Source organism: Zosterops lateralis, assembly GCF_965231275.1.
Source record: "Zosterops lateralis genome assembly, chromosome: 5".
Lineage (NCBI taxonomy): Eukaryota > Metazoa > Chordata > Aves > Passeriformes > Zosteropidae > Zosterops > Zosterops lateralis.
Window position 1 is genome coordinate 70,553,165 of NC_139766.1, and position 25,366 is coordinate 70,578,530.

General features: G+C 43.2%; 1 protein-coding gene across 1 annotated transcript in view; it reads left to right on the forward strand.

Moving 5' to 3' along the window:
* Positions 1-2,401: 2,401 nt before the first annotated feature.
* The window catches only part of ARSJ (arylsulfatase family member J), a gene marked incomplete at its 5' end in the record, with an annotated part of 33,619 nt that continues 10,654 nt past the window's right edge, over positions 2,402-25,366 (forward strand). Inside the window, one exon of the mRNA XM_083861608.1 lies at positions 2,402-2,769. Within this exon, the coding sequence (XP_083717734.1) occupies positions 2,402-2,769 (368 nt within the window). The remainder of the gene's footprint in view (positions 2,770-25,366) is intronic.

Genomic DNA, 25,366 nt, shown 5'->3' on the forward strand with positions numbered 1-25,366 from the left:
AAAAAGGGCAGTTTTGTCTGGCCCATAAAGAGAGAAGGTCACGCTTGTAGATGTCTAGCAGAGATTGCCCTCGGATATTTTCATTTGCAGCTGGGTGGGGACTAACAGGGTTTGGTATGGTTAGCAGGGCACTGGAAAGTCACAGGCTCTGTTTTCCTCCTGTCCTCTAAGAGCTGTACTCTATGGCATCTTCTTAATAATACATTTTATTCCTACTTTACTACTAGGAAAAATATATATGTGCATTTGATCAGATACTTATCATGATACTCTGATATTTGCCTGGGTCCGTGGTGCCACTACAGCTTATATTAAAAGGAAATCATATTTTGTTTGTGTTAAAGGCAAAATTGCATCTCTAATCGATTTGCACTTGATCATTTATGGATTCAGGTGTCTACATACATTCTTTTTGTCTTGTAAATGTGGGCAAGAGGCAGGAGTAAAAATTGGAATAGAAAATTCTTTTAAAGGGAATGTAATTTCAAGGAATTGTAGAATAGTTTGGGTTGGAAGGAACCTCTAATTCCAGCCCGCCTACTATGGGCAGGGATGGCAGATGAAAATGTCACTTTCTGAAGCTTAAGATTTTGGACTATTTTTTTTTTTTTTTAAGAGCTTCTGTTAGCGTGCTGTGATTTCAGAAGATGATCTACCTCAGATGTTAAACTCTGCAGGTTTTACAGGGCAGTTGTTACTTTATTGTATTGCTTTTCAGTGTGGACAAGCCCTTACATAGCATGCTGAAATCCCTAAATGCACTTTTACTTCCATATTTTCCTGCTGTAGCATTGAAAACTTTGGCACAACATTTAGTTATTTCTGAATAGGTTTTTTCAATGGAAATTTTAGAGTGGGGATGTTTTTGTACAACCTGATGTGAACTGAATCAGTTAGATTCGACCCAAATTAAAGTTCTCTCAAGATAGCACTACTTTATTTTTAATCTGGGAGGGATCCCAGAGGGATGTTGAAAGTCCCTTGGCAGGGACCAGCTGGAGCTTAGCACAGGGTTGCAGGAACTGGAGGGCTTGCTCCAAGTGCCCATTTGAGAGTTAATGCTTTATAAAACCCGGTTTGACTAAAAGTTGTTGGTGCTGACTCACGTTAGACAGGTCAGATCTGCAGATTTACTTCAGCCTAATCGTGTGTGGATATCAGTTTTTGCTTGACTCAGTGTCTTCCAGGACGGGGCAAAGTTGTGTTTTGCAACTGCAGCAACTTTAACCGTACTTTAATTCGTACTTTAACCCAAATTCTTAAAAATTATTGTATTCTGCAAAGGCGCATTCCTGGCGTTTGCCACAGCCCCGCCAGAATTGGAGGGTTTGGGATTTGGGGCTGTTTTGTGGCTGGAAACAAATCCGGTACATTCATACCTTCCAGATGTTTGTGGCCAAGTCAGAAACACTTTAAACAATCAATATTTCGAGGGGGTGGAACGGGGTGGGGGGACGTGTAAGACCACCTCGCTGTGGGGGGGAGGCTGGGGCCGGCGGCCCGACGGGGTTCTTCTCTGGGATGCGGGGGGCGGCCGGGGGAGGGAGGAGAGGGAAGGGAAGGGAAGGGAAGGGAAGGGAAGGGAAGGGAAGGGAAGGGAAGGGAAGGGAAGGGAAGGGAAGGGAAGGGAAGGGAAGGGAAGGGAAGGGAAGGGAAGGGAAGGGAAGGGAAGGGAAGGGAAGGGAAGGGAAGGGAAGGGAAGGGAAGGGAAGGGAAGGGAAGGGAAGGGAAGGGAAGGGAAGGGAAGGGAAGGGAAGGGAAGGGAAGGGAAGGGAAGGGAAGGGAAGGGAAGGGAAGGGAAGGGAAGGGAAGGGAAGGGAAGGGAAGGGAAGGGAAGGGAAGGGAAGGGAAGGGAAGGGAAGGGAAGGGAAGGGAAGGGGCAGGAGCCGGGGTGCGGAGGGGCCGGGCGGGAGGAGTGGGGCCGCGGGCGCTGCCGGGGCCGGGGTGCCCCTGTCCTCCGGCGGGTCCGAGCAGCGGGAGCCGGCGGGGGCGGGGGCGGGGGCGGTGGCGAGGGCGGGCGGAGGGAGCGGGGCGGGAGCGGCCCGGTAGCTCCGGCGGGGGCGGGCGGGAGGCGGCACGTCCCGTCCCGTCCCGGCCCCGTCCCGTCCCGGGGCGCCCCGGCTCGCCCCGCCATGGGCAGCGGCCCCGGGACGGGCTGGCAGCGTTGCCCCGACGCGGGGCCGGGGGCGGGCCGAGGGTGCCGTGACCCCCGGCGGGGCCCTGCTCCGGCTCCGGCTCCGGCTCCAGCGGCTGAAGCTGCCCAAATCGGAGTGACTGCGATGTCCCTGCCCCGCCGGGAGCCCTGACGGACGCTGCCCGTCCCGAGGCCGCCCGGTTTTGTTGGGGTTTTGTCGGTTTATTTCCTCTCCGTTCCTGTTTTCCTGACCTCCCGCCGCGGTGGATGGCCTGCGGTGGGCGCCGCCGGCCGCGCCGCCCCAGCCCGGGCAGGATGGTGGCGGCGGCGCTGGCCGGGCTGTCCCTGCTCAGCCTCCTCACCTGCGGCTACCTGGCCTGGGGCAGCCGCCAGGGAGGTGCCGGGGGGCCGCCCGGGGACCTGCTGGCAGAGGAGCCCACCGCCGGCGGCCCCCGCTCGCAGCCGCACATCATCTTCATCCTGGCCGACGATCAGGGCTTCAGGGACGTGGGGTACCACGGCTCCGAGATCCGGACGCCCACGCTGGACAAGCTGGCTGCCGAAGGCGTCAAGCTGGAGAACTACTATGTCCAGCCCATGTGTACACCATCCAGGAGCCAGCTGATCACGGGAAAGTAAGTTTGCTGCTACTTCATCATTCACCTCTCCAGCCTAAACGCCATGCCTGTTGCAAGGAGCACGGGTGAACCTGACAGGTTCACGTCTGGGTTATCCTATGGGCAGAAGGCGCCTCTCTGGTTCCCTTAAAACCCTTGAATGGAACGGACTTATGATAGTTTGAAATAGCGGAATGAAGCTGTCACCCAGTGAGGCAGGAGGGTTCAGCACTGCGAGCTGCCCGCACAGTGCTGGAGCACATCCGTGCTTGCAGCATCACTGACAGACGTGCTGCTCCTCAAGGAACGTCGCTATTGCCGGGGAGCGAGCGGCTCCGCTCTGCCCCGTGATTTCCAAGGCGCTCGGAGGAGGAGTCGGCTCAGGGAAATGCCAGCCTTACGTTTTCTCCTCGGTGTTCGTTGCAGTTGGGTCACGGGTCTCACTGGCATTGTCTCGTTGTGAGTTCTCCCCAAGGGTTATCCTGAATTTATGAGGTAGTTTCCCAGTGTGTCACGTGTGGAGGGGCACAGGGAATTCAGGCTCTCTCAGCACCCTCATAGCTGCAGCATGGCTCTTGTCACTTTGCAGAAAATTACAAACTCTACTGGTAAGCCACTAAAATAGGTGCCTCACCTAACTGGTGAAAGCGCTGGGTGCTTGTCATGTGCTTTGCCTTAAAGTTGTGTTATACCATGGTCTGTTAACAAAATAATTACCCAACCTCAGGGCCTTCTTACATCAGAAGGTTAATGAGGATTAAGAGGGGGGAGTTTATGCATTTGAACTGTAGGAACAATTTCCAAATAGCTCCACTGTGGACACAGTTACTCTGGAACAAAACTGCCTTGTTTCTGTTTAGCTTAACTCCCTTTGACAGGAACAAGGAACTCTTAAAAGAGCAAAACAAAATGAGAGGAAAAAAGTTTATTTTCTCCTTTCCCGAAGTATAAACAGGAACAAGGCCATGTTAATACTGCTAGTAAAAGAAAGACATGTTAAATAAAACAAGCAACTGGCCCTGGTGCCTTGCATCTCCCTATGGTAGAGCTGGAGATAATTCCCAGTCTATTTCCCAGACTTGCTGGACCAGGGAGATGTGCATGGAGAGCTGACGCATTATCAAGAGCAAGAATTCCACACAATTTTGTTTTGTTTTGTTTTGTTTTGTTTTTTTACTTCTTTGTGCAGACTATGTCTCAGAAGTTATTTTGAGACACCTCCTCACTCATTGACAAGACCAGAGTTGCCCTGTGGCAACCAAAGCTGCAGCTTTCAAGGGAAATGTGTGGCAGGAGAGCCTTCAGTGCGCCTTGGTTGTCTTTACAGGCAGGCAGCAGTTGGAGGCCAGGAGCCCCACCAGCAGCACGTAGCCAGCCAGCTCCCTGAAGATGATGGTTTGGGAAGCAGTGCATTCACAAAGGGAATGTCATGCTGCACAGGAATGACTCATGCAGCAGCTGCAGGAACGGTATGACCGGGTTCCAGTGGAACCACGGTGCTGCTCTGGCTCTTGGAAGCTGCAGAGATTGTCTAAACGTGAAAAAAATACAAGTTAAGAATAACTGTAACTCAGCTGAACTGCTTTGATCGTTCTTTAAATACAGTAGAAGGTAGGCATGTTCTGAGGAGCCCTGCTCTTCTCATTGGCTTCCCAGGTGGAAATGGTTTTGCAAGTCTGCCTGCTTTGGTTTTGGAAACTTTTATAGGAAAAAAGAAATTTCCTTATCCTTTGTCTTTATTTTCTTAGTCTGGTGGTCTAAAGCCCTTAGAGCATTTTTTAGTGTTGTTCTACTTTAGGGAAAAAGGAGCTGGAGAGAGAGAGATTTGTCATGAGTGAGAAATCAGGGGGGATTGGTGACGAGTTAATAGGCTGGGTAGAGTACTCACAGGGCAGGTTCAGAGAATACTGTTTCTATTCTTGCTGAAGATAAATGTTTTGATGACTGCTTTTAATGCCTTCTGACAGGAGGTATCTTAATTAAAATGCCAGAGTTAGGACACTTCTAATCCAGGACAAGTGCTGTTATTTCTTGAGTTCTTAGATATGTTAGCTCCAGGCTAAAGATATGGTCATCTTCTGAAGGATCACCTGGATGCTCCATGCCTCCCAATATAGATGCAGTGTTTAATATAGTACCAAAGAAAAGTTTAGGTTGGAAGGGGCTTTTAAAGGGTAACCTAGTCCAACCCCTTGCCATGGGCATGGACACCTTGAACATGTTCCAAATGTTACCTGTTGATCAGTCAAATCCAGAGGGACTCATGTAAATCACAGTTGTGAGGGAGCACTGACTCAGGTTGCCAAGTGGAAGTTAAATTTTGGAGAGGACTTGGAACAGCCCAAGTTCTTCACAGGCCTCCAGGCAGCCCCTCCATGGCCTGTGTTAATAGAGAGACCCTTCTTTTGGTGGCTGTCCTATGAATTAGCACAGGGAAGGAGGCTGGAGGTGACATGCTAGAAGGAAGAGGCAGAATTAATTTTTTCCCCACTGTGCTGTATCACACTGTGGCAGCTGATGAGCTTGTCATGCTGAGTCCCTGTCTGCTTTCTCACACCCTGTGTGTGAGCCTTTCCCTGCTTTCATTCCTTGCTTCCCACAGTAATGTCACTTTCCCCATTCACTCCATCCAAAACTATTGCTTTTAGGCCACTAGTAGGGCTGGCTCCCACAACTTTTTATTCTGGGCTTTATTTCTGGGTGTGTATGGGGGTTGCAGCTGAGCTGAGCCTCAGGAATGGAGAAGAAAAGCATGAGCCAGTGGGCTGAGGGCCAGTGTGATGTGCTGGGGCCATGCAGGGAGGTGAGGGAGCAGTTCTGAGAAGCAGCTGCACAGCTGGGGTGGCAGCAGGGATCTGGGTGACAGGGTGTGCTCTGCCTTGGGCAGCTCTGGGACACTGCCCAGCCTCTCCCGTGTCCTGCAGCTGGACTAAACCTTTGGTTGTCATTGGGCTTGGGTGTGAGTGACATAAATTGTCTCCAGAGGAAATGTTTCCTGTGATACAGTATTTTTTGTGGTTGTTTTCTTCTTGAATGTAACAGGCATGCCTCAAACGGAAATAATTTGAGCAGAATGGGATACCTGGCTGAAAGCCTGTATGCTCAGATGGACATGTTGGGGGAGCTGCCCCAGTTGTGTGTAGCAGGCATTGTGCAAGGTAGTGATATTTGCTGGAGCAATGCTTAATTTAGCAAAGGGATCTGACAATTAATACTGACTGAAAGAAGGAATCTAGACATAATATGCTGTAAATGCTTTTGGCATTATTTAGATACCTGCTCCCTCCTCTAGGCTCCCTGTTTTCTGCTGACAAATGCCATCAGATTTGTAGCCTGGGAACCATGTTGTGTACTGCAATCCACCTGGGCCACAGGAATGTTCCTCATCTATGCAGGAGTAGGGATCTCTCCTTGTAGAATCTGATGCACAGTTGGGCTTAGAGATCAGTGAGAATCTGGACTTCTTTTCTGAGTCATGGAAACCCTGCACTAATCTCAGGAATGAGCTTTGCACTGTGGATGGAATGCAGAGATGGGGAAACAAATCCTTTTTTTCCCCTGGGATAAAATGACATATTGAGAATTTGCTCATCCAAAGCAGACAGAAATAGATTGTATAATCAGTAAGCATAATCTGAGTGTTATTGTAATATAAGTAATTATATCTCTTATCTAATTCAGAAATGTCACACATTTATAAACATATATATATGTGTGTGTGTGTGTTAGGCATATGGCTCTAGGCATCCCTGTGTAGTGATACCTAGTTCAGCATTAAAAATTACAATGTTTGAGCTAACTAAGATTTATTTTGGCAAACAGGAGTGGGCTAAGTACTTTGAGTTGAAAGCAGTGTAGCTGACTTGGAGCAAACAGAAATGCTTTAGTTTGAGGGTGCAAGTTCTTGGTAAGGCTCTTCTTTCCCTGTCTCCTGGGCACATCCTGGGCAGGCTGCAGTTCCAGCAGTGTGCTGCTCTGGGAAGGAGCCAGTCCAGTGGTGTGTGACTGGGAAATTACCTGCTGTGCTCTGAGCTGCAGCAAAGGGTCTTGGAGCCTTGACGGGACACTGGGAAGTGTATATAACACTCCATTAGATGTATTCCCTGCTCTCTAGTTAACAAAATATGAGGGCTGCAGAATATCAGCCTTAAGTACCAAGAGGTGACCTGATAGTTTATCTGCTCTGGCGTAAAGGGACTTGGCAGTCAGCGGCCCCGAGTTTAATTCTGATCAGTGTTCCCATTAAGAGCTGAGATGATGAAATAAAATGTTCTGATTAAATGTGCTGGCAAGATAGGAGGGCCTGCCAGCATTAAGGGGCTGTAGTGATACTGAAAATCATCTTGACAAATTAGAGACATCATCTGAAAAAAAGCAGAATTAAAGCCAGCAGTGATAAATAGAAGATACTCTGCTGAATTTCTGAAGCAAGAAGAAGTTAAACAGGCTGAGGATGGTGATAAACTCCTTAGACAGTATTCCTTTAAAAAAGTAGCTGGAATTACAGTGCATCATGCACTGGAATATGAGGTCCAAAATGTCATGCTGTTACAAAAAAGGCAAACATCACATGAGTTTGTGAGAATGTGGGGCCTGGTAGGTCTCTGAAGAGCCCTTCTTCTCCATGGCTAGAGCACTTTTGCCCAAACTTGGGCATCATTCTCCAAGAGCAACGTGTGTATCATTGGAGAGTGTCCAGAGGAGGGTGATCCGATATCTCAGGGAGATAACTCGGGGGGAAGGATCAGAAGAAATGGAGTTGTTTAGTCTAAAGAGGAGAAAAATGGGTAGGGATGTGGTAGTCTTAAGAGTTTTAAGATTCAGAGAAAGGGTATTGTGTGTGTTGTCACAATGGGTGGTACAAGAAGTGAGGGGCTTTCTGGAGTAGGGAAAACTTCATGTCAGATCAGAGGGAGAAGCTGCAAGTGTGAAGATTGTGGAACACTGTAATAGCTGGCTTTGGGAAATTGCTGGGTCTCTCCACTGACAGTCATTAAGAATGACATAATGTAGTGGAGTCTGTCTTGGGGAAGAGGGTTGAACATCTCTTCCAGCTCAGAGTCATCTGTGCCTTGTTTGAGGTACAGATTAATACAGAAGGCCTTCTGAAGGATGGTGTGAATAAAACACTACTAAATGCCAGGAACTATTTCAGTGTTCACTCTGAGAGAAAATATTGTATGAAAGTTTCATTTCAGTTTTCTCCTAGAAATTCCCGTTTTCTGCATCATCATTTTCTCTGGAAATTTTCAAGATTTTTCCCCCTAGGCCTCATAACTCTTGGTCTGTGTCATTGTTTATTTCTGCTGACTTCTTTCAGGACCATTTGTGGGATGGCTGCCAAAGATGTTGAGGTATCTTTTTCCATGTTCTTATGTCTTTCACTTAGGATGACATTATCCATACATAACATATATGAAGCACACACCGAGAACAAGTAAATAATTACATGCAACAACTTCTTTTTCTTTATTTTCTTCTGCTTCTGTTTGCTTTCCTCTGTTCTACAGAAAATGAGATCCAGGTACCAAGCTGCTCTGGGGTATTAAGCTTCAAGAGGTCTGTCCATATCACTGTGATTATTAATTGACTCCACAAAGGAGCATGTGAAGAACAGGGCTGGAAAGGAAGCTGCATGGAAACAATCCAGATAAAAACTAACACACACAGGAAGTAGCAAAGTGTAGGACAGATTGTGATAACTTTTTCTTACATCACTTTCTGGCAGCCTCTACGAATATTCTTTGATAGTCAAAGTCTGTTGCATGCAACAAACAGCATTGCCTGACATCTATAACTGTATAGTGGAAATTGATTTTTATTTTTCTTTTTCATTTTCCAATCTATGTAAAGTACAGTAAGCTAAAGAAATACAGTTAGAAATAAATTTAGAAAATCTGTGATTGTAAATTATCACTACTCCAAAGAGTTTGTTATAGGCTTTTATCCTGTGGTTTGGTTTTGTTGGGTGTTTCAACTGTAAAAGAAAAATTATATTCATGGAAAAGTTAAGCTTAAAATAATTAAAGAATTTAGCTCTTTTAGTTTTGTTGCTGGTACATGCTTTGTAACTGATGACACATAGTGCTGCCTGTGACAAGAAGTTGAATGAGTGGTGGCACTGGACTCTTGTTCAGTTCTCCCTTTTCACTGTTACTCTTCCTTCATGAGACCCCTTAAGTGAATCAAGATGGGAACCTGAGATGGGTGTCTGAAAATAAAACTGGAAATGAAAAGATGGGGTCTGCTTTCCTGTCAAAGGATTTAGACCAAATTAAATGGGACAAATTAAATTAATGTTTTCATTAAAATGTTTCACAGAAAGATTTTCCAGATTAGTGAGGTGAAGGTCAGAAGAAGGGAAAAATCTGTCCATATTCTTTCTGTCTCTGTCACACTTGTGTGGGTGATAATATCACACCCAGGGCTTTGTCTTCATAACTGTGTGTATCTTAGTTCAGGGTTTGACTTTTTACTGCACTTTGGATTTTAAGTCAATCTTTGAGATTTCCTGTTCCCTCCATATCTTTTGCTTGGCTTTGCATTTATTCATAGTCAGATTTTCTGTGCTGAATTTGCTCCATTCTAGAATGTCTGTTCCAGGATGAAGGAGGTAATTTCACCAGCTGTTTTTCAATTAATATAAATAGCCAGGAGACCTGGCTGCTGACCTCACCTTCTCTCTGTACATGTAAATTGGGAGGCTGGAATGCAATAGTGAGAGTTCAGAAAAAACCCAAGACAACCCTAATGGGTAACAAATGTAAAGGATTAATACAAAAGGTGTTTTAACCATTGAGGTTTGACTAAAATAGCTCTGTGGTCTGTGATGAAATTGCAGAATTTTAAATGGGGAACTCTATTGTATGTGCTGGCTTATAATAAGAAAGCAGTTAAATGTGTTTCATCATTCTGGTTCAACTGCAGTTGTAATATGTTAATTACCTACTTATTAATTCAGGCTCTTATCAATGTATTATCAAGCTCCAGGCTGGAGGGACAGGATGTTGCTGGAGTTGGAAAACAAATCTGGGATAATTAAGTACATTTTAATCTACTTCAAACACAAAATTATCTTCTCAAATGCATCTCTGAAGATATTAGATAATAAGCATTGAAATAGACATTATTAACATCATAAGTATGTTGCGGCCCCAGAGCCTTTATTTGCAGCCTTGGGGCAGAAAATTCACAAATAGAAAGCAAACCTATTCCACATTTTTCTCACACTTAAACACGTGGTTAATGAGGATGCTTGTGCCTTGGCAGCTTCCTCACTATCATGGCACTCTGACTGTAAATGCAGGATTCAAACTAAATTACTTTGGCTTTTAATTTCACTTTTTTATTATTATTTTTTAATTGAAATATTAATTCGGCTTTTAGGAGTACATTTTCATTCCAGTGCATCCTCTTATCAGAATGTTAGCTGTTTTCTAGCCAAATCTCTTGTGTCCATTTTCTAATTCAGTCTACTTTTATCTCCATTTATGCATTTTAAAGCATTCCTTCCCTGAAAGAGAATTTGCTCCCATTATGAGATAACATTATGTAATTTTTCTTAGCATTTATAGAACACAAGAGAGTACCAAGAGGTACTGCTTTAGAGGCGATCTCAGTGATAATAACCTCTCATGAGAAATGAGCTCCCTTCTGTTTTGAAGAGACAGAAAATTACAAATTTGAAGAAACACTATAATTTGAGGAAAATGGGAAGCTGAAAGGAGAGGAGAAAATTAGTCTCAGGATAGGGGGAGGCAATGTAGTACCTTTAGACTAAATATACTCTAATAGACCTGCTGTTGCCTCACAAATTGTACCTCTCTGAATGCAATAAACTTTGTCGAAACAATATTTACCATCACATTCTGTACACTCAGTTTTAGCTGTCACGGATCAGAGTTGATAAAGTCATAGAAAACTGGGTTTGAGGGGACCTCTGGAGGTTGCTGAATTAGGTCTCCTGCCAACTTAGATCACGCAGCAGGGACACACTGACTTTTGAAACTCTTCTTTATTGTTTGTTTCCTCATGGAAATAAAAATATATTGCCAAGTATTCAAGAAATTGAAATCCTGACTGTTAGGGAGTTCCTTAACTTCACCGTGTTGTCAATTTTAGTAAAGAAAACTGGTTTGGGAATTTTTAATATTTAGTATTTAATTTTTTTTTCTTCTAAAGGGCTGACTGATGTAATTAGGGATTTTGTTAATGACCACAGCTTAATGGCAGCTCCTTCCTTAATTGTTTGATGGTCCCATTTTCCAGAGCCTTCAGAGGAAGCTATTTCAGTCTGTTTCTTAGGAGTAGATTTGCAGATTTTTTTTACTATTGTACATACTTGACTACCATCGTGCCACATAAATTCTGATTTGCAGTCTGTTTAATTCTTAATTCTTAAATTATTTTATGGTTCTGACTTGTCACAATAAAATTCTTGGTGGAGGGGAGGAAGGAACAATTTACTTCTGTGTTGTTTCTCCCCCTGTTGAAGTACTCTAGGCAAAAAATGAAGTATTTGCTGCTTGGTTTATGGCCCTCTCCATTCTTACCAGCTTCTGTTTTCATGTTTCCTACTAAATGTGACCTGGAAGTGCTGGGGTTTAATAGCCTAAATTTCAGCTGTTACGTCCTACAATGCCTTGTCTTTACCAGCAAACTGATTTAATGGGCTTTTTATGGATATACATGTGGCTTTTCCTGGCAAATCCTTAAAGTGCTTTTGAATATGAAAAACTGTAACATCAAAATGATTCTTACTGTTCAGCGTGCATCCTCCATGTATCTGAGTCATACCTGCTCACTTTGGTAACAAAACATTCATTTTGTTACCATTAACCATGGTGAGTCACGGTAATGCAAAATGAAATTTGTGGGCTACTCTGCTTTGCTTTTCTTTATAAACAAGATGCAGCCTGACATACCTTAAAAGGGAAAAAAACAGTGTGGAGCGTTACTGTATGAAATGGCTTCGTGTCATAGTTGGGTTTTGGGGGTACCTGGGGAACATTTCTGCTCCCTAATAAATTATTAATTTGCGTAATAAATGTATTTGGGGTCAGAAGCAGGAGGAACAGCTCCAGCAGTGAGTCAGACAACCAAGATTTTACTTCCTGCCCTTGTGATCGTTCGCCCAAGTTCGTGTGTTTGGAAAGCCTTCCTGTGGGGTGAGGGTGCCCATCACCCAAGGGGAAAGTGGTAAGCAATCCCTTTCCTCCCCAGTCAACCTGGAGAAAGCTGTTGCCTGGTTTGTGTTCCTCTGGTAATGCATGTGTGTGTTTTAGAAAATGAGACTATTTATTCACTTGACCCAGTTGCCAGTTCCTTCTGCAGCCTCCCATCCTTCTAGGGGAAAACCACAGGAAATTATTCTATCCATAGTAATAGTGGTGCTCTGTGCAACCCTCCCCTCCTGTCCTTCAGGATGCCTCCCTGACCTTTTTCACACTATCCCCAGAAAACACTCAAGCCTTTCAGGTCATTCCAGAGTTAGTTTTAAACATTTGCAGCTCCCAAACCACTTCCAGCATTTCTGGATACCAGCCCACCAGGATGTCCTTTTGGAGTCTTCTCTCTGCTTCCAAGGCCAATCAGTTTGGCTGCCAGACTTAAATCCATTCTCTTCATTTTCCTCATTATCCTGTCTCTGGCACTAAGCAGAGGAAGAGCCAAACCAAGTCTTCTCCACACAAGTGAAATGTCTCACTCTGTCCTTTAGTTCTCTAATTCTTCAAGTATTTTTTGGCTGCAGAGCAGATTGATGTGTTTTTTAGATACAATCAGAACTTATGTTCCTGTTAATCAGTTACTGGCATGCATAAAGCTCTGTATGTGTAAAGAAATAATATTTATGCTTTCCTTATCAGTGTTTTCAAGTTGGATTAATTATAGCTGATCACAGTTGTAAATACATTTCAAGAGGTATAAAAGGTAATGCTCCTTGCACAGTTCTGAAATTATTTTGAAACAGTTAAAAAGCATATAGTCAAAGGAGATTATCTGATAAATGTTTGATTTTGTTCCATGTAGCTTTCCATCAGCATTGTATTTTAATACTGGAAGAGAAAAGGTGATACTATCAGGGAGGAGAGGAACTTTACAAAGAACTTTACTCCCAGGAGTGTTTGGAGAAGAAAACAAACCTAAGGCACTTGGAAGGAGTTCAAAGATTTCTAATTAGATATGACATGATATGATGATATGATGTGATATGATATATAGGCAAGATTATTCACCTTTTAAGTCCACCCTCTGTATTGAAACCAAACCGTGCTTCCCTGATTTTACTCCAAGCCCTGGAATTTAATTCTCTGCTCCTGCCAGGCTGCCTTAGCAGTGCAGGGAATATGTAGCACTGGGTTTGCACAGGGCTGCTCTGAGAACAAGGTGTTTCCAGGAGAGCAGATGTTCCTTGTCCACCCACAGTGTCCTCAGCACCACTCTGGCTGGGCTGCTCCAGCTCCTGTGAGAGAAACTGTGTGCTTTGGGTACAAATTCCCCATGTGGAATGGGGATTCCCACGTTCCCTGGTGTTTCCCAGCTGGACTCCCTGCATGGTGCTCCCTGGATGGTTCCCTTTATGGCTCCTGAGCTGACTGGCTTGCTGCTGGACAGTGCAGAAGGGAGGGAACAAACTGGCATTCATTGCTTTGTGTTCAGAGAAAATTCAAGAAAATAAAGTTTTAAGAAATCCTAATAAATTACCATGTCTATCCTTCTTCAGGAAATCATTAAAAATATTATTTAAATATGTGGTAATTACTTGTTCCTAAAAACTTTCAACAGAGATTTCCACACTTTCCCCAGGCACTCTTGGCTGTACTTTGGGTTATATAAATTCTAAACTGTCTACCTTCCATCTTTGGTCCTGCAGTTTAAGCCTCTGGTCTCTTGGCAATTTTCAGGTGAAGAACTTTCTTTTCTACAAAAGGTGATAAATCTCCTGTACATCTGAGTCTGTTATCACATCTCTGCTCTTCCTTTCTCCAGCCTCAGTAAATTCAGTTCTTTCCATCTTTCCTCACATATCTTGGTTTATATACCTTTGATGGCTCTTAATGTACTCCTTTGGACTTTTTATATCTGGGCCTATTTTTTGTTGAGGAAGTGTCATCTGGAACAGGGCACAATGTTCCAGTAAAAGTTTGACCAGTCCTGCCTTGATATCTTGTTCTCAATCCCAAAGTTGCTAAAATATTTTCACAGTTGAGTAATTGGAAGGCAGCACATCGGCTCCTTTACTGGCATGAATTTTACCTCAGCAGAAAATCTGGCCAAAGCGTCTGTTTATCAGAGAGTGTTTGAGGCTTTTCTGCTGCTGATGGGTAGGAAATGTCACAAGAACAACAGATCCTGTACTATTTTTACCAGTTCTGCTGTGATCTGCCAATTAAACCAAGCTGATCATCCTTATGGGCTCGTTCCTGGGAAACTCCCACGTTCTGTGCAGTGCAGGGTGAGGTGTGCTCAAGCCACACCATCCCATGGTAGGATAACGGCCAGGTTGGAGCTCTGGCCCCTTTCTCAATATTTGGATATGAAGCAAATGCATTTTCTTTTCCTCTAACAGACCTGAGAAACATGTATTTTACTGCCTTACTTAAAGCAGGATGTCATGTTTTCCCTAACCCCTCGTGTGGGTCCTGATTTTTTCCACAAAGCTTTTTCCACGGCACTGAGTGGCTGCTGACTCACCCTCAGGCTGGGCTACCAGCAAGCCCCAGATCTTCTTTTCTGCAAGAAAGTTAAATTAATGTCGTTGATTATTCCACCCCAAAAGCACTGCTTTGTGGTTATTGTAAGTGAATTGCCTCCTGTTCAGTTTAGGTTATTCCTCTAATTCAATTTCCTTCTGAATTTCAGCTCTCCAGCAGGCAGTGCAGCAATTTGATGAGTGCAAATTTACAGTCTGAACAGGTTGTGGAATTTAATCTGTATAAATTTCATTTTAAACATATATTCATAACCCCTATGAAAATAATCACTCAAAATGTAATTAACCAAATTGCTTTTTCTAATTCCTCACAGATGTACTTTAAGAATGAAAAAGCCTGCAGCTGAAATATATTTATTCCAAATCTTTCATTTTACAGCTTGAATTTGCCAAATCAATTTTCAGAGTTAGTTAAAGAAATCATATGGACATATCATAAAATGGTTTGGGTTGAAAAAAAGGGACCTTACAGGTCATCTTGTTCCACCCCCTGCCATGGGCAGAGACACCTTCCACTGTCCCAGGCTGCTCCAAGCCTTGTCCAACCTGGCCTTGGACACTTCCAGGGATCCAGGGGCAGCCACAGCTTCTCTGGGCACCCTGTGCCAGGGCCTGCCCACCTCACAGTAAAATGTCTTTTTCCTGATGTCTTTTTCAGCCTTGGGCTTTTGGAGTCTTGGATGTCTATGTGTTTTGAGCTTGTTTTGTTTTTGAGGTGTTTCTGCTCTCCCTTCTCTGTGTTTCTGGTTCATCTAACAAAATAACGATCTCGAGTTTTGGCGTTCCAATGTCAAATGACCCATGCCATTGTCCATGCACCCTGCTGTGCTGGAGTGTCACTGGATGTCACCTGCAGGCATTAAATAAAGATAAGAATGGGCTGATTGTTCCATCTTCATTTGTTTCAGTATTTCTCTGAAGAAATGAGGCGGACAGTTTCCCAAGTGAGCAGACAGAGCCTTCTCTGTAGCCGTGGTGTTGTGCTAGGCCAGCAGGACAAGGCTGGGACAGGCAGGGAATCCAGGCTGTCCTGATCTGAATCTTGACTGTGGACCCCTGACAGTGAGTGAGGAAGGATTTGTCTTTCACAAGTTGTAAAAGATGAGGTTACTGGATTATATTTCATCACAATAAATGGTCTATATTGCAGGTCAAGATGTTGGTAAGTCATATGCAGGACCAGAAAACTAATAGGCAGCTACAGCTCTGGTATTCAAAATGCAAATACATTTGTGCTCTTTAAAATTCTTACTTCTCTGCTGAGAAAAGACCAGTTTCATGATTTAATGGGCATAGACAAATAAAGACATTTTCTTAAAAGACTAGTTGAAGCTTTCAGGCTTTGGGGGTAGATACGGTGATTAACAGCAAGGACATTTCCTACAAAATTACTGCTGGGCCTTCACTGGGTTTTAAAGATTAGAGATGACCAATTAGGCATGCTCCAGGTGTTTCCTGTGCTATAGGTAATACTGGTTTTTATTGGAATTATGACCTTTATTTGCTTTTGAATCTTGTCCAGCAAAATGAAATTGTCAGTCATTATCAGTGAATTGGATTTTGGTTTTGGGAATAAACCATGTATGCTCTTATTTGTGCGTAAGAGTTTCTTCCTTCCTGAAAAACCATGGATTATGATGAAGAAGGGAGGAAAATTAATTCCCCACCAGAGTAAAACATAAAAGATATAGATTTAGATACAGATACGGATATGTAAATTGCCAGTATAAACAGGCATTACTGGAGAGGGCAAGGTCTGTTGTTCAGCCATTTTTCTATGGAAAGTAAATGTGCTGTCTCACTTGAATTCAGTCTTCTGGCAACCAGTGTGCATGGCCAGAGTAGTTGGCTTTTAAAAAAACACAGCAAAAGTGTACAAAGAAAACCCCCACCCTTGTCTAGCCTAATTCCCTTGGCTCACATAAGGGAAATTTTGAATTTAGCAAATGGAACGAGTGTGCTCCAAGCCTGATCTGTTTGGGAGCAGTTGATAAATTGTGTCAAAACAGTCCTGCGTACTTGGAATTAAATCCTGCACATTTCGGAAGAAACACTTGCAAATTTACCACTCTGCAGAAGTGTCTGAAACAGTTGGTGCTGGTGCAACACTGGCCAGGCAGGAATGGAATTAAAATATTTCCTCTCTGCCGTCTGCTTGAGGCTTATCAGCTGCTGATGCCATAGAGAACCTTCGTCTGTCTATGGTACCCTGATCCAAACTGAAAATATTTTCCTGCATAAACATTTTTTAAAGAAATCTTTCAGCAACTTGGGCTTTCACAGCGATGCTTTAATTGCAGTCAGTTTGTCTCCCCACAAAACTCAGCATAAATAAAGACTTACTTCAGTGTTCTTGCTGTTCAGAAAATGTAAATTTTAATTTTTTTATAAAATTTAATTATTTTTTGCCAAAGACAGCCAGGGAGTGTGCTTGATGTCCCACTGTGTGCTGGGTGAATGTCTTTAAGGTTCCTTCCAACACAAACCATTGTGTGATTCCATTTTTCTAATTCTGTGATTTTCCATTAGTGTATTTTTACCCTAGTGCAACTTCAGTTTGTTATAGGTGCACCTATATTTTGTTTTAGGTGCACCTAAATTTAGGACCAAGTGAAGCCTGTATTCACAAGATTTTATTTAATCCACATGATTTTGCCATGGTTAAACCAGAAATAATTCATTAACCACAAAATGTCACTCCCTTGAAGCTATAATTTGATATACCTCTTAGAAATAAAAGTGAGCATTTTCTGAAATAACTTGCTGAGTTAAATAAATCTAAATAAGCCCAGAAGGTCCACTTGGGTGAGGAGCTGGTGCTTGAAGACAGGAAGTACATGCAAAACAGAGAAACGCACCCACAGCAACACACAGAATTCTAAATGCAACTGAACTGTGTGTTCCTTCCCCTGTTCTATCCCCTGTTGGGACTGTCTGTGTGGTACAACTGGAGATTGGCATGCCAGGAACATGGCAGGGAGAGAACAGATTGCTTCCCTTCACTGACATAAAGGATTTAACCTATTTATGGCACTTGGGTGTTAGTACAGGAAAAGCCAAGGGTGCCCAGGCTGTGTGCTGATACCACTTGTTCTGAATTCACACCTCATCAATCCATTATTTAAGGAAATGAGGGAAGAAAAGGAATCATGTTTTAATTGGGGGAGCTGGATGATAATGCCAGGCAAGCAAGAGGTCAACCTGTGCTGAGCCAACAGCAAAACTTTTTCTGGGCAGGCAGATGTGATTCTCTAACCTGTGACTGTGCCTAGGAACAGGGGGAAAGTCCTTGAGCCACGGACACTGCAGTGTCCTGGGTTTTTTTTTTTTTGCTACTTCAGCTGCTGGCTTGCTTTAGGATGGAAAACTGCAATGTGCAGGCACACTGTTTAATTTTTGTCATTTCTCTGCAAGAAAGGTAGAGAAAGGCCATCAAGTACTTTTAAAAAGCAGCTGAAACCATGGTCATAATTGGGAAGAATTTTGACATAGGAGCGAGTTATTAAGGCGGGAGAAGTGGAATTTTTTAAGCACATTCCTGAGGGAGTGAGTGGGAGAAATCATTCTGTCTGCTGTGAGCATGAAATAATGTGTGTGCATTTTGGAGGTTTATTAGAAGGCAAACTGTGCTTTGTGTGATTCCATTTGTTTAGCTACTTAATTCAAATCTTTCTCTTCCATCTATAGGCTGATAAAGAGCCCCATAGTAGTCAGGCACTTGAAAATTTTCACCTTTGTCAAATCGTTGTTTTGTTGCATTTTCTTGTCTCAGTAATGCACCTTGGAAAATGCAGATTCAAAGGGAGAATGAGAATTTTCCTGTCTTTTTTTCATCCCTAGGGAAGGCAGGAATAAAGAAAAATTGTTCTTTTCAGCCAGAAAAGCAAAATAAAAACAACTGGATGGGCAACAAACAAACAAAGCCTTTTATTTTGTTGGCTCCAGTATTGTGTTTCTTACCAGCAGAATATCTGCAGCTGTCTTGGCTACATTATTACCTCTAGTATAGGTGCTAGTAGGGCAGAGATGATCTTGGAGCAATCTGCTCTAGTGGAAGGTTCCCTGCCCATGGCAGAGAGCTTGGAACTGGATGAGCTTTAAGGCCCCTCCAAGCCAAATCATTCTGTGATTCCATGGCCCCAGTAAGGAAACCCCAGTGACCCAGAGAGACTTTTATTCCAGCACATAAAATCCTTAAATGTGGCAGATGCAAAGGATATTTATAGGCTCAGAAGGAATACTGATCAGAGAGTTTTCCGGAGCAAATGAAATAAAAAACGAGGTTTGTTCACAAGCGAACGCTCTAAATCACGGTGAGGCTAACATCTTAATTCTGAGTCCAGCTGGGAAAGAGTTGGAACAGCCATTTCAGAGCCTGTGCAGGGAATACAGGTCATCTCAGAAGAAAAAGAGGTATTGGCTTGTCAAACCAAGCCTTCCAGCTTAGATCCTAGAACTGCAATTGACTGTGTTTTTAAGTGTGGGCTTTCATCCTTCATCCCATAGGAATGGGAATGAAGACAGATGGGAAGAAGGGAGGGGCAAGAAAAAAATCCAAATGAAGGCACTTTTCCTGAACTGGAACAGTTTGGAGGGTTCTAGAAAATGTACTCAATGCTGAGCTATTTATCAGTGTTGGACTGGGGTAGTTCTGTGGGCTCTGTTAAAGCCCTTACATTAGATATTTATTTTTCCATAATACTAGGAAATCTTGTGCACTTTGTGTTAGCCTGGGATTGCCTTGGGACCCACCTGGATATCACTGGCATCTACAGATAATCCCACATTTGCAGGACCTACCTAGACCTACCTAGCCATTATTTTGCTGATGAAAATCAGGATTTACATTACTCCCCACAGAATGAGGAGCTGTTCTTCCCATTTTTTCCTTTTCTTATTTTTTGTGTGGGAGTGGCTAACTAAAAACATATAAAGAATGAATTAAAAACTGTTTGCACTTTATGCCTTTAATATATCAGAATGCCAACGTCTCCAGCAACCTCGCTATTAACATTAAGGGGAAATTTATTGTCCTTGGAGTTGACTTGTAGCACTGGCAACACACAGAATTACTGTTGTCGGGTTTATGTTGGGTTTTATATGACAGCCCAGGATGATGCATTTCTCAAAGCACTTGAGATGCAATTTCAGAGAGGCAAATGAGAATCAGTCAATGGATCAGAGCAACACAGTTCAAAGGCCCATAGTTCATAAAATATTTATGTGCTGTTATAAAAGTAAAGAGGAAAGGGAGCTTATGTAACATACCAAAAAAATGAAGAGCCAGCAGAAAACTTCCTCTCCTATCCCACAACTGAACTGAACTTACATATTTCCAGAGAAAGTGTGTCCAGCCATGGTTTTCCACAGCTATCCCAGGATGTCTGCCATTTCAAATCCAGTAATTCAGTTCTTTGCTGTTCTATTGTTCCTAGATGGATGCATCATGTCCAAGCTATGCTCACTGTGACCAACTGCAGAAAACTAGTTTGCCACTAAGATGTTTTTGTTGTTTTTTTTAGTATAATAATGTAATTGAAAAGGAAAATGGGAAGGGGGAGGAGAACGACATCAGAAAATATAGTGGCTGGTTTAAATTTGAATGATATTTCAAAGAAAATCACCCCAAAACACCACAACCTCCCTAAGTAGAAAAAAAAAATCTTAACTTCCAGGCAATAAAAACCTGAGAATAAATATTGTTGCCTGTTAGCTGGCTCATGGTGTCCTTTACACTGTTGTTGCCTATTGTCATTCAGATTTTTGAATTTATCTGGATTTTTATATAAGTGTCTATTTGGTTTTAAAATACTGATCTTATATTGGCTCTATGTCTAAAGTATTATGCACTGAAAGTTCTAAAGGAAAATGCCAAACAAATAAGGAAAGGCCTGACTTAAACTTTTGGGTAATGTTACTAACTGGAGGGAGTCCTGATGGTACTACTAAGCTCCACACTGATTCTAATGTGGTTTTTATGGATTTTTCATCTTTCCCTTCTTTCTTCACCTCATTTCTCTGTAGTGTGGTGTAGCAGTCACCATCCTTACCAGGAGATGTGGCTGCAGTTTCCCCAGGTGACCATCAGCACTGCTCCCCTCTTGAGGAATGGATTATATGAGAAACACGGGAGAAACTTCCAAGTCAGAGCCAGCATGCAGATTGGGCCCAGACTCCTGGCTCCCAAGGAATGCAGGCAGACGCTTTTCAGACCTTTTACTGCTCTCCCTTTCTGCTGCTGCTGACTCTGGGTTTGAGAAGCAGATGCTTGACTTTAGCACAAATAACAGCAAAGAAGTGGGTCCTGCAGTTTGTCGATCGCTGCTCGTGAAAAGCTGGGCATGGAATGGACTTTTGAGGAATTTTACAGTCGTGCAGCCAGATTACCAGGATTCAAAATACATTAAGAGCTGGATATTGAATAAACCAACTGGGAGAGTTTGTGAAGAACCAAGGCAGTGTGGTTAAGTTGCAGGGACACATTCATAGAACAAGTTGAAAATGTGTTTTATAGCATGCACCCACTCCTGTGAAAAAGCTGGTGAGGTGATCCTGGACAAGCCCAGTGCTCTGACAATATATACAAAGCTGGCGGTGACTTACTGCACTGACTTTGTGTAGCTGTATACAGGGGGTTTGATTTATCTGTTTGGTGGGACAAGCTATACACTGCTGTCACTACTGGGACAATAGAGATAAGAATGTTGTCACCGAGTGAGCTGACAGGCAGAGTTCATAGCTTCCTCTGGCTCCTTGTCTCCTGTGTGACCCACTGGAGCTATACTCCACAGATTTGTGTAGGGAGTGGCAAAGTCTCCTGCAGAAAAAGCTGTGCAGATGTGATGTTGTGGTTCCAGCAGTGTTCCTGACATGTTCCCATGCCCTGAACACAGGCACTGCTCTGTGGTGGTGTCACCACTCGTCACCTCTCTGGTGTGGTACAGTCTTAGCACAGATGCTGCTACACAATGTCAGAGAATTGCTGTGGGGTTGATCTGCTCCTCCTTTAACCTTCCTGGCTTCTGAAGAGGAAAGAAATATTTAGCTTTTTCACTCAAGACAGCTGCAAAGCATGCCTGATTCTTAGCTCTTCTCCTTCCCTCTTTTCCCTTTACAGTCCCCCCAATTTCTGAATTTCTGTTCCCACTCAGAGAAGAATATTGCAAATAACAAGAACAGATTCTAAATGATGATGCTATGTTCAGCATTACACCATTTTGTAAATTTTGATGTTATTGCCGGGATTGTTAACCACAGAAATACATAATTTCACAACCTGGACAGGACGTAAATTATTTTGAAGCTGCAAATTATTTACCACTGATTGAGTAACTTTCCACAGAGTTAATTGTGCTTCAGAAGAATGGGATGGGTTATGATCTTGATGTCATATTTTTCCAACTAATGCTTGGCTCCCACTGGAAACCCTGGGGTTGGAGACCAAATGCATGAAAGCTGCTTTTCTATGATGGTGATAATTTTGGTTTGGCACCTCTAAGAAAACAGAGTGTGTCCTTTTCATCTGGAAGGACCAGATTTTTTTTGTTTTCATGGAGAACACAGATTCACCAGATTTCACCAGACTGATTTCATGGAGATTTAGGGACCTTTTTGAGAATCCTTATTTCCGTGTCTTTAGCTGTAAAAAATACATTGTAAAAATCCTTTGGAAGTGCACTCAAATGTCAGTCCAAGAGCAGCCAGTTGTTTAGATCCATCCTGTTCAAGAAAGCTCTTCTGTCACCAAGGAATTTAAGCAGGTGTAGAAGCTCCGTCCATACAAAGATGCCTTCTCAAGTCAGAGCTCCATCGTTATTCAGTGAATTGCATGCTGATAAATGTTTCCCTTTCTCCTGAACAACTAGTGTTTCTCACTAGGTAAAGAATCACTACTTACACCTTTTATTTTTAATGAGTGATCTTCATTTTCCGGGGGATGTCTGCCCTTAAATCTCTCCTCACAGGGTATGTGATCACTCTGTTTAAATAAATGTTTTCAGACAGGAGGAGAAAGCTCCACAGAAGGCAGCATGCAGTGCTGATGGTATCCCTACATAGGTTCCATTAGTGTAGTAGGAGTTACTGGATATGCTGGAATGCACACTGCCAAAACTTTGTGTGTGTCCCATTTTCACCTCACTTACTCTTATCCAGCTCACTCCCTTACATGAGTCATTCTGGTGGTATTTTGTCTGGGATCAAAATCACCTACTAGCATCTTAAATAAGGCACAGCTTCATTAATACATTTATATTTTATAGCAAATATTTTATGTATGCTTTGTCTGCTTTTATACATACTTGCTAGAAATGTAAGAGACTGTTTCTAGATTTTTTTGTTGGACCAGCAGCAATAGGGCACCTGTTTTCAGTCACTCCTCTATTTTATGCTCCATTTTATTTCCAGGGATGTTGCATCACAGCCCTGGTTCCTGTTAGGCTTTTGGACACTGCCTCAATGCAAGCAGCAAAGCAAGATGTGAGTGAGGAGCAGTGTGAATGAGCATTAGGAGGGATTAGGGAGTGCGGCAGTGACATCCAAGAGAGCACTACTTGTTTTGCTAAGCCAGATTTAGGAGAGAAATAAAGAAGCATTTTTCCAAATCTCCTCATTATTCATCACACAGTGGCCTAGAAACAGATGTGCTGTTAACCTCTGTCCTGTCTTAGCTGCAGCTTGTTCCCTTCTCTGGTGTGGGGGGCTGAGGAGAAATGCACCAGGGTGGTGTGAGGGGGCCTTGCAGTGTCCGTACCACAGCATCTTGCAGCCATCAAATGTGACACAGAGAGCTCTCTAATTCCATCACATTCCTGCTCCACAGAGCAGCCTCCTAGCCCTTGTTGTCTAGTGTGGGCAGGGAGCAAAGGTAGCAACTCAAATCCATTGGTACAGGAGCAGAGAAATCCCTGTGAGGTACCACAGGCTTCATCGAGTACCATTAGTGACAGGACAAGAGGGAGGGGCCTCAAGTTGTGCCAGGGGAGGGCTTAGCTTGGATGGTAGGAAAAATTTCTTCACCCAAAGGATTGTCAAGCTCTGGAACTACCTGAAGTTCAAGTCACCAGCCCTGAGAGATTTCAAAGACACATAGGTGTGGCACTGAGGGACATGGTTTAGCAATGGAATTGGCATTGTCAGGTCACTGCTTGGACTGAATCCTAAAGGTCTCTTCCAACCGTGAGGTCACAGTGAGCTAGTCATGTACTTGCTGAAGTTGCTTTCTTCCTTTTGGGTTCCAACGTGTGGTGCTTTGAATATAGACATTTGACTTCCCTTTTTAGTGGTGTGCTATACAGTGTGTGTGCTATCTCTGATGTGGTAGCTAGAGATTGTCACAGAACTGACTGACAGCCCTGCAACACTGCTCCCCCCTCTCCTCCCTGTGCTACCACAGCACACCTACATCCACTCAGACACTGGCAGTGAGAGCAGTTCCTCTCCATGTGGAACCTCCCCTGTGAGTAAACAAAGATGTTCCATTTCCCTGTGCTGTCAGTCAGGAACCTGTCATGGGGGACCCAGGTTAATGCAGCACCTCCTTATCTTAATCCATTATTTCTTTGGGAAACACACACAGTGGATTTGTCTTGATGAAAACTGAACTGGAATGTTGTGGTCAGTTCTGAAAAAGAGATTTTAATATAATATTTCTCAGGTGAATCAGGAAATAGAAAGAAAACCCAGCAGCCAGCAAGCAATATGTGACAGAACTCATACATAACTGCTGCAATCATTGTAAATAAACAGGTGTATAGCACTTATAAATAAGCACTATATTTTAACAAGTCTGGTTACAAACTGGTTTAGCATCAGGATGAGGCTCATTTGCATCCTGCCACCTCTTTAACAGGACTAAAAATCCCATTTTGAGCTTTAGCTGTGTTGTGCAGCAGGCTCAGTTCCATCCCTGCTCAAAGGGACGAGCAGCACAAAAGACTCAGAAGCTGATACCAAAGTGTCAGAAGGACAAAAGAACTGGAGGTCAGTGGGGATGCTCAGGGATGCAGAGCCCAGAAGCAGCATCTCCTGGCTCCCAGCCCTCCCTCCCTTTCAAGGCAAGGTTATTCCTCTCACTAATGATTCAGTGCCACTGCTGTTGCCAGGAAATGTCAGCCCACAAAACCAGCTATATTGTTGAAAAGTCAAATTACAGTGGGTTTTTTTCCAGATAAAGCTGTCATTCATATTATCAGGGCTGTAGTTTTTCTGGGAAAATTACTCTGGAGCGGCATGAGGCAGTTGTGGGTGGTGTCTGTCCCAGGATGCCTGTAAGGACAGCAGCAAAGGGCATGGCTCTCTGGCTGCCAAGAATGAGACCTTAAATGAGGGATCTGGGTGGGCACTGCAGCCTTTGTAAAACTTAAACTTAGGTCGTGTGAGTGAATGGCACACTCAGTTCTGAATAACACCTTAGCATTTCATGTGCAGCAGCATCAAATGCCACTGAAATGCATCATTAAGCTAAAGACCCACAGCAGGTCTCCTGCTGTCTCAGACTGCTGTGCCGTACACCAGGGATGAAGGTGAAGATAATAATTTCCTTTTGATGCACATGTACACGTTTTACAATGATGTTATGTGATAGAATGCATTAAGTAGAACAAATAGAATAATGAAGTTGAGATGAAACAGAAGTAATCATCTGAGAATATTTCTTAATTAATCAGCATTCCCAATGAACCTCCACATGAAAAAAAAAAAAGGAGTTTGGTGCATTAATTCATAGGCACATTTTGATACTTTGATGACTTTGAGGAAAAAAAATTACCTAGAAGCATATTCAATTGAAATTGATGGAATTGTTATTTTTCTTAAATAGGTACATATTGATTAAGGGGGGCAGGATCTGTTCTCTGTCCTGTAATAGAATCTTGGTGACACTTGAGCTTGAGACATCTTACA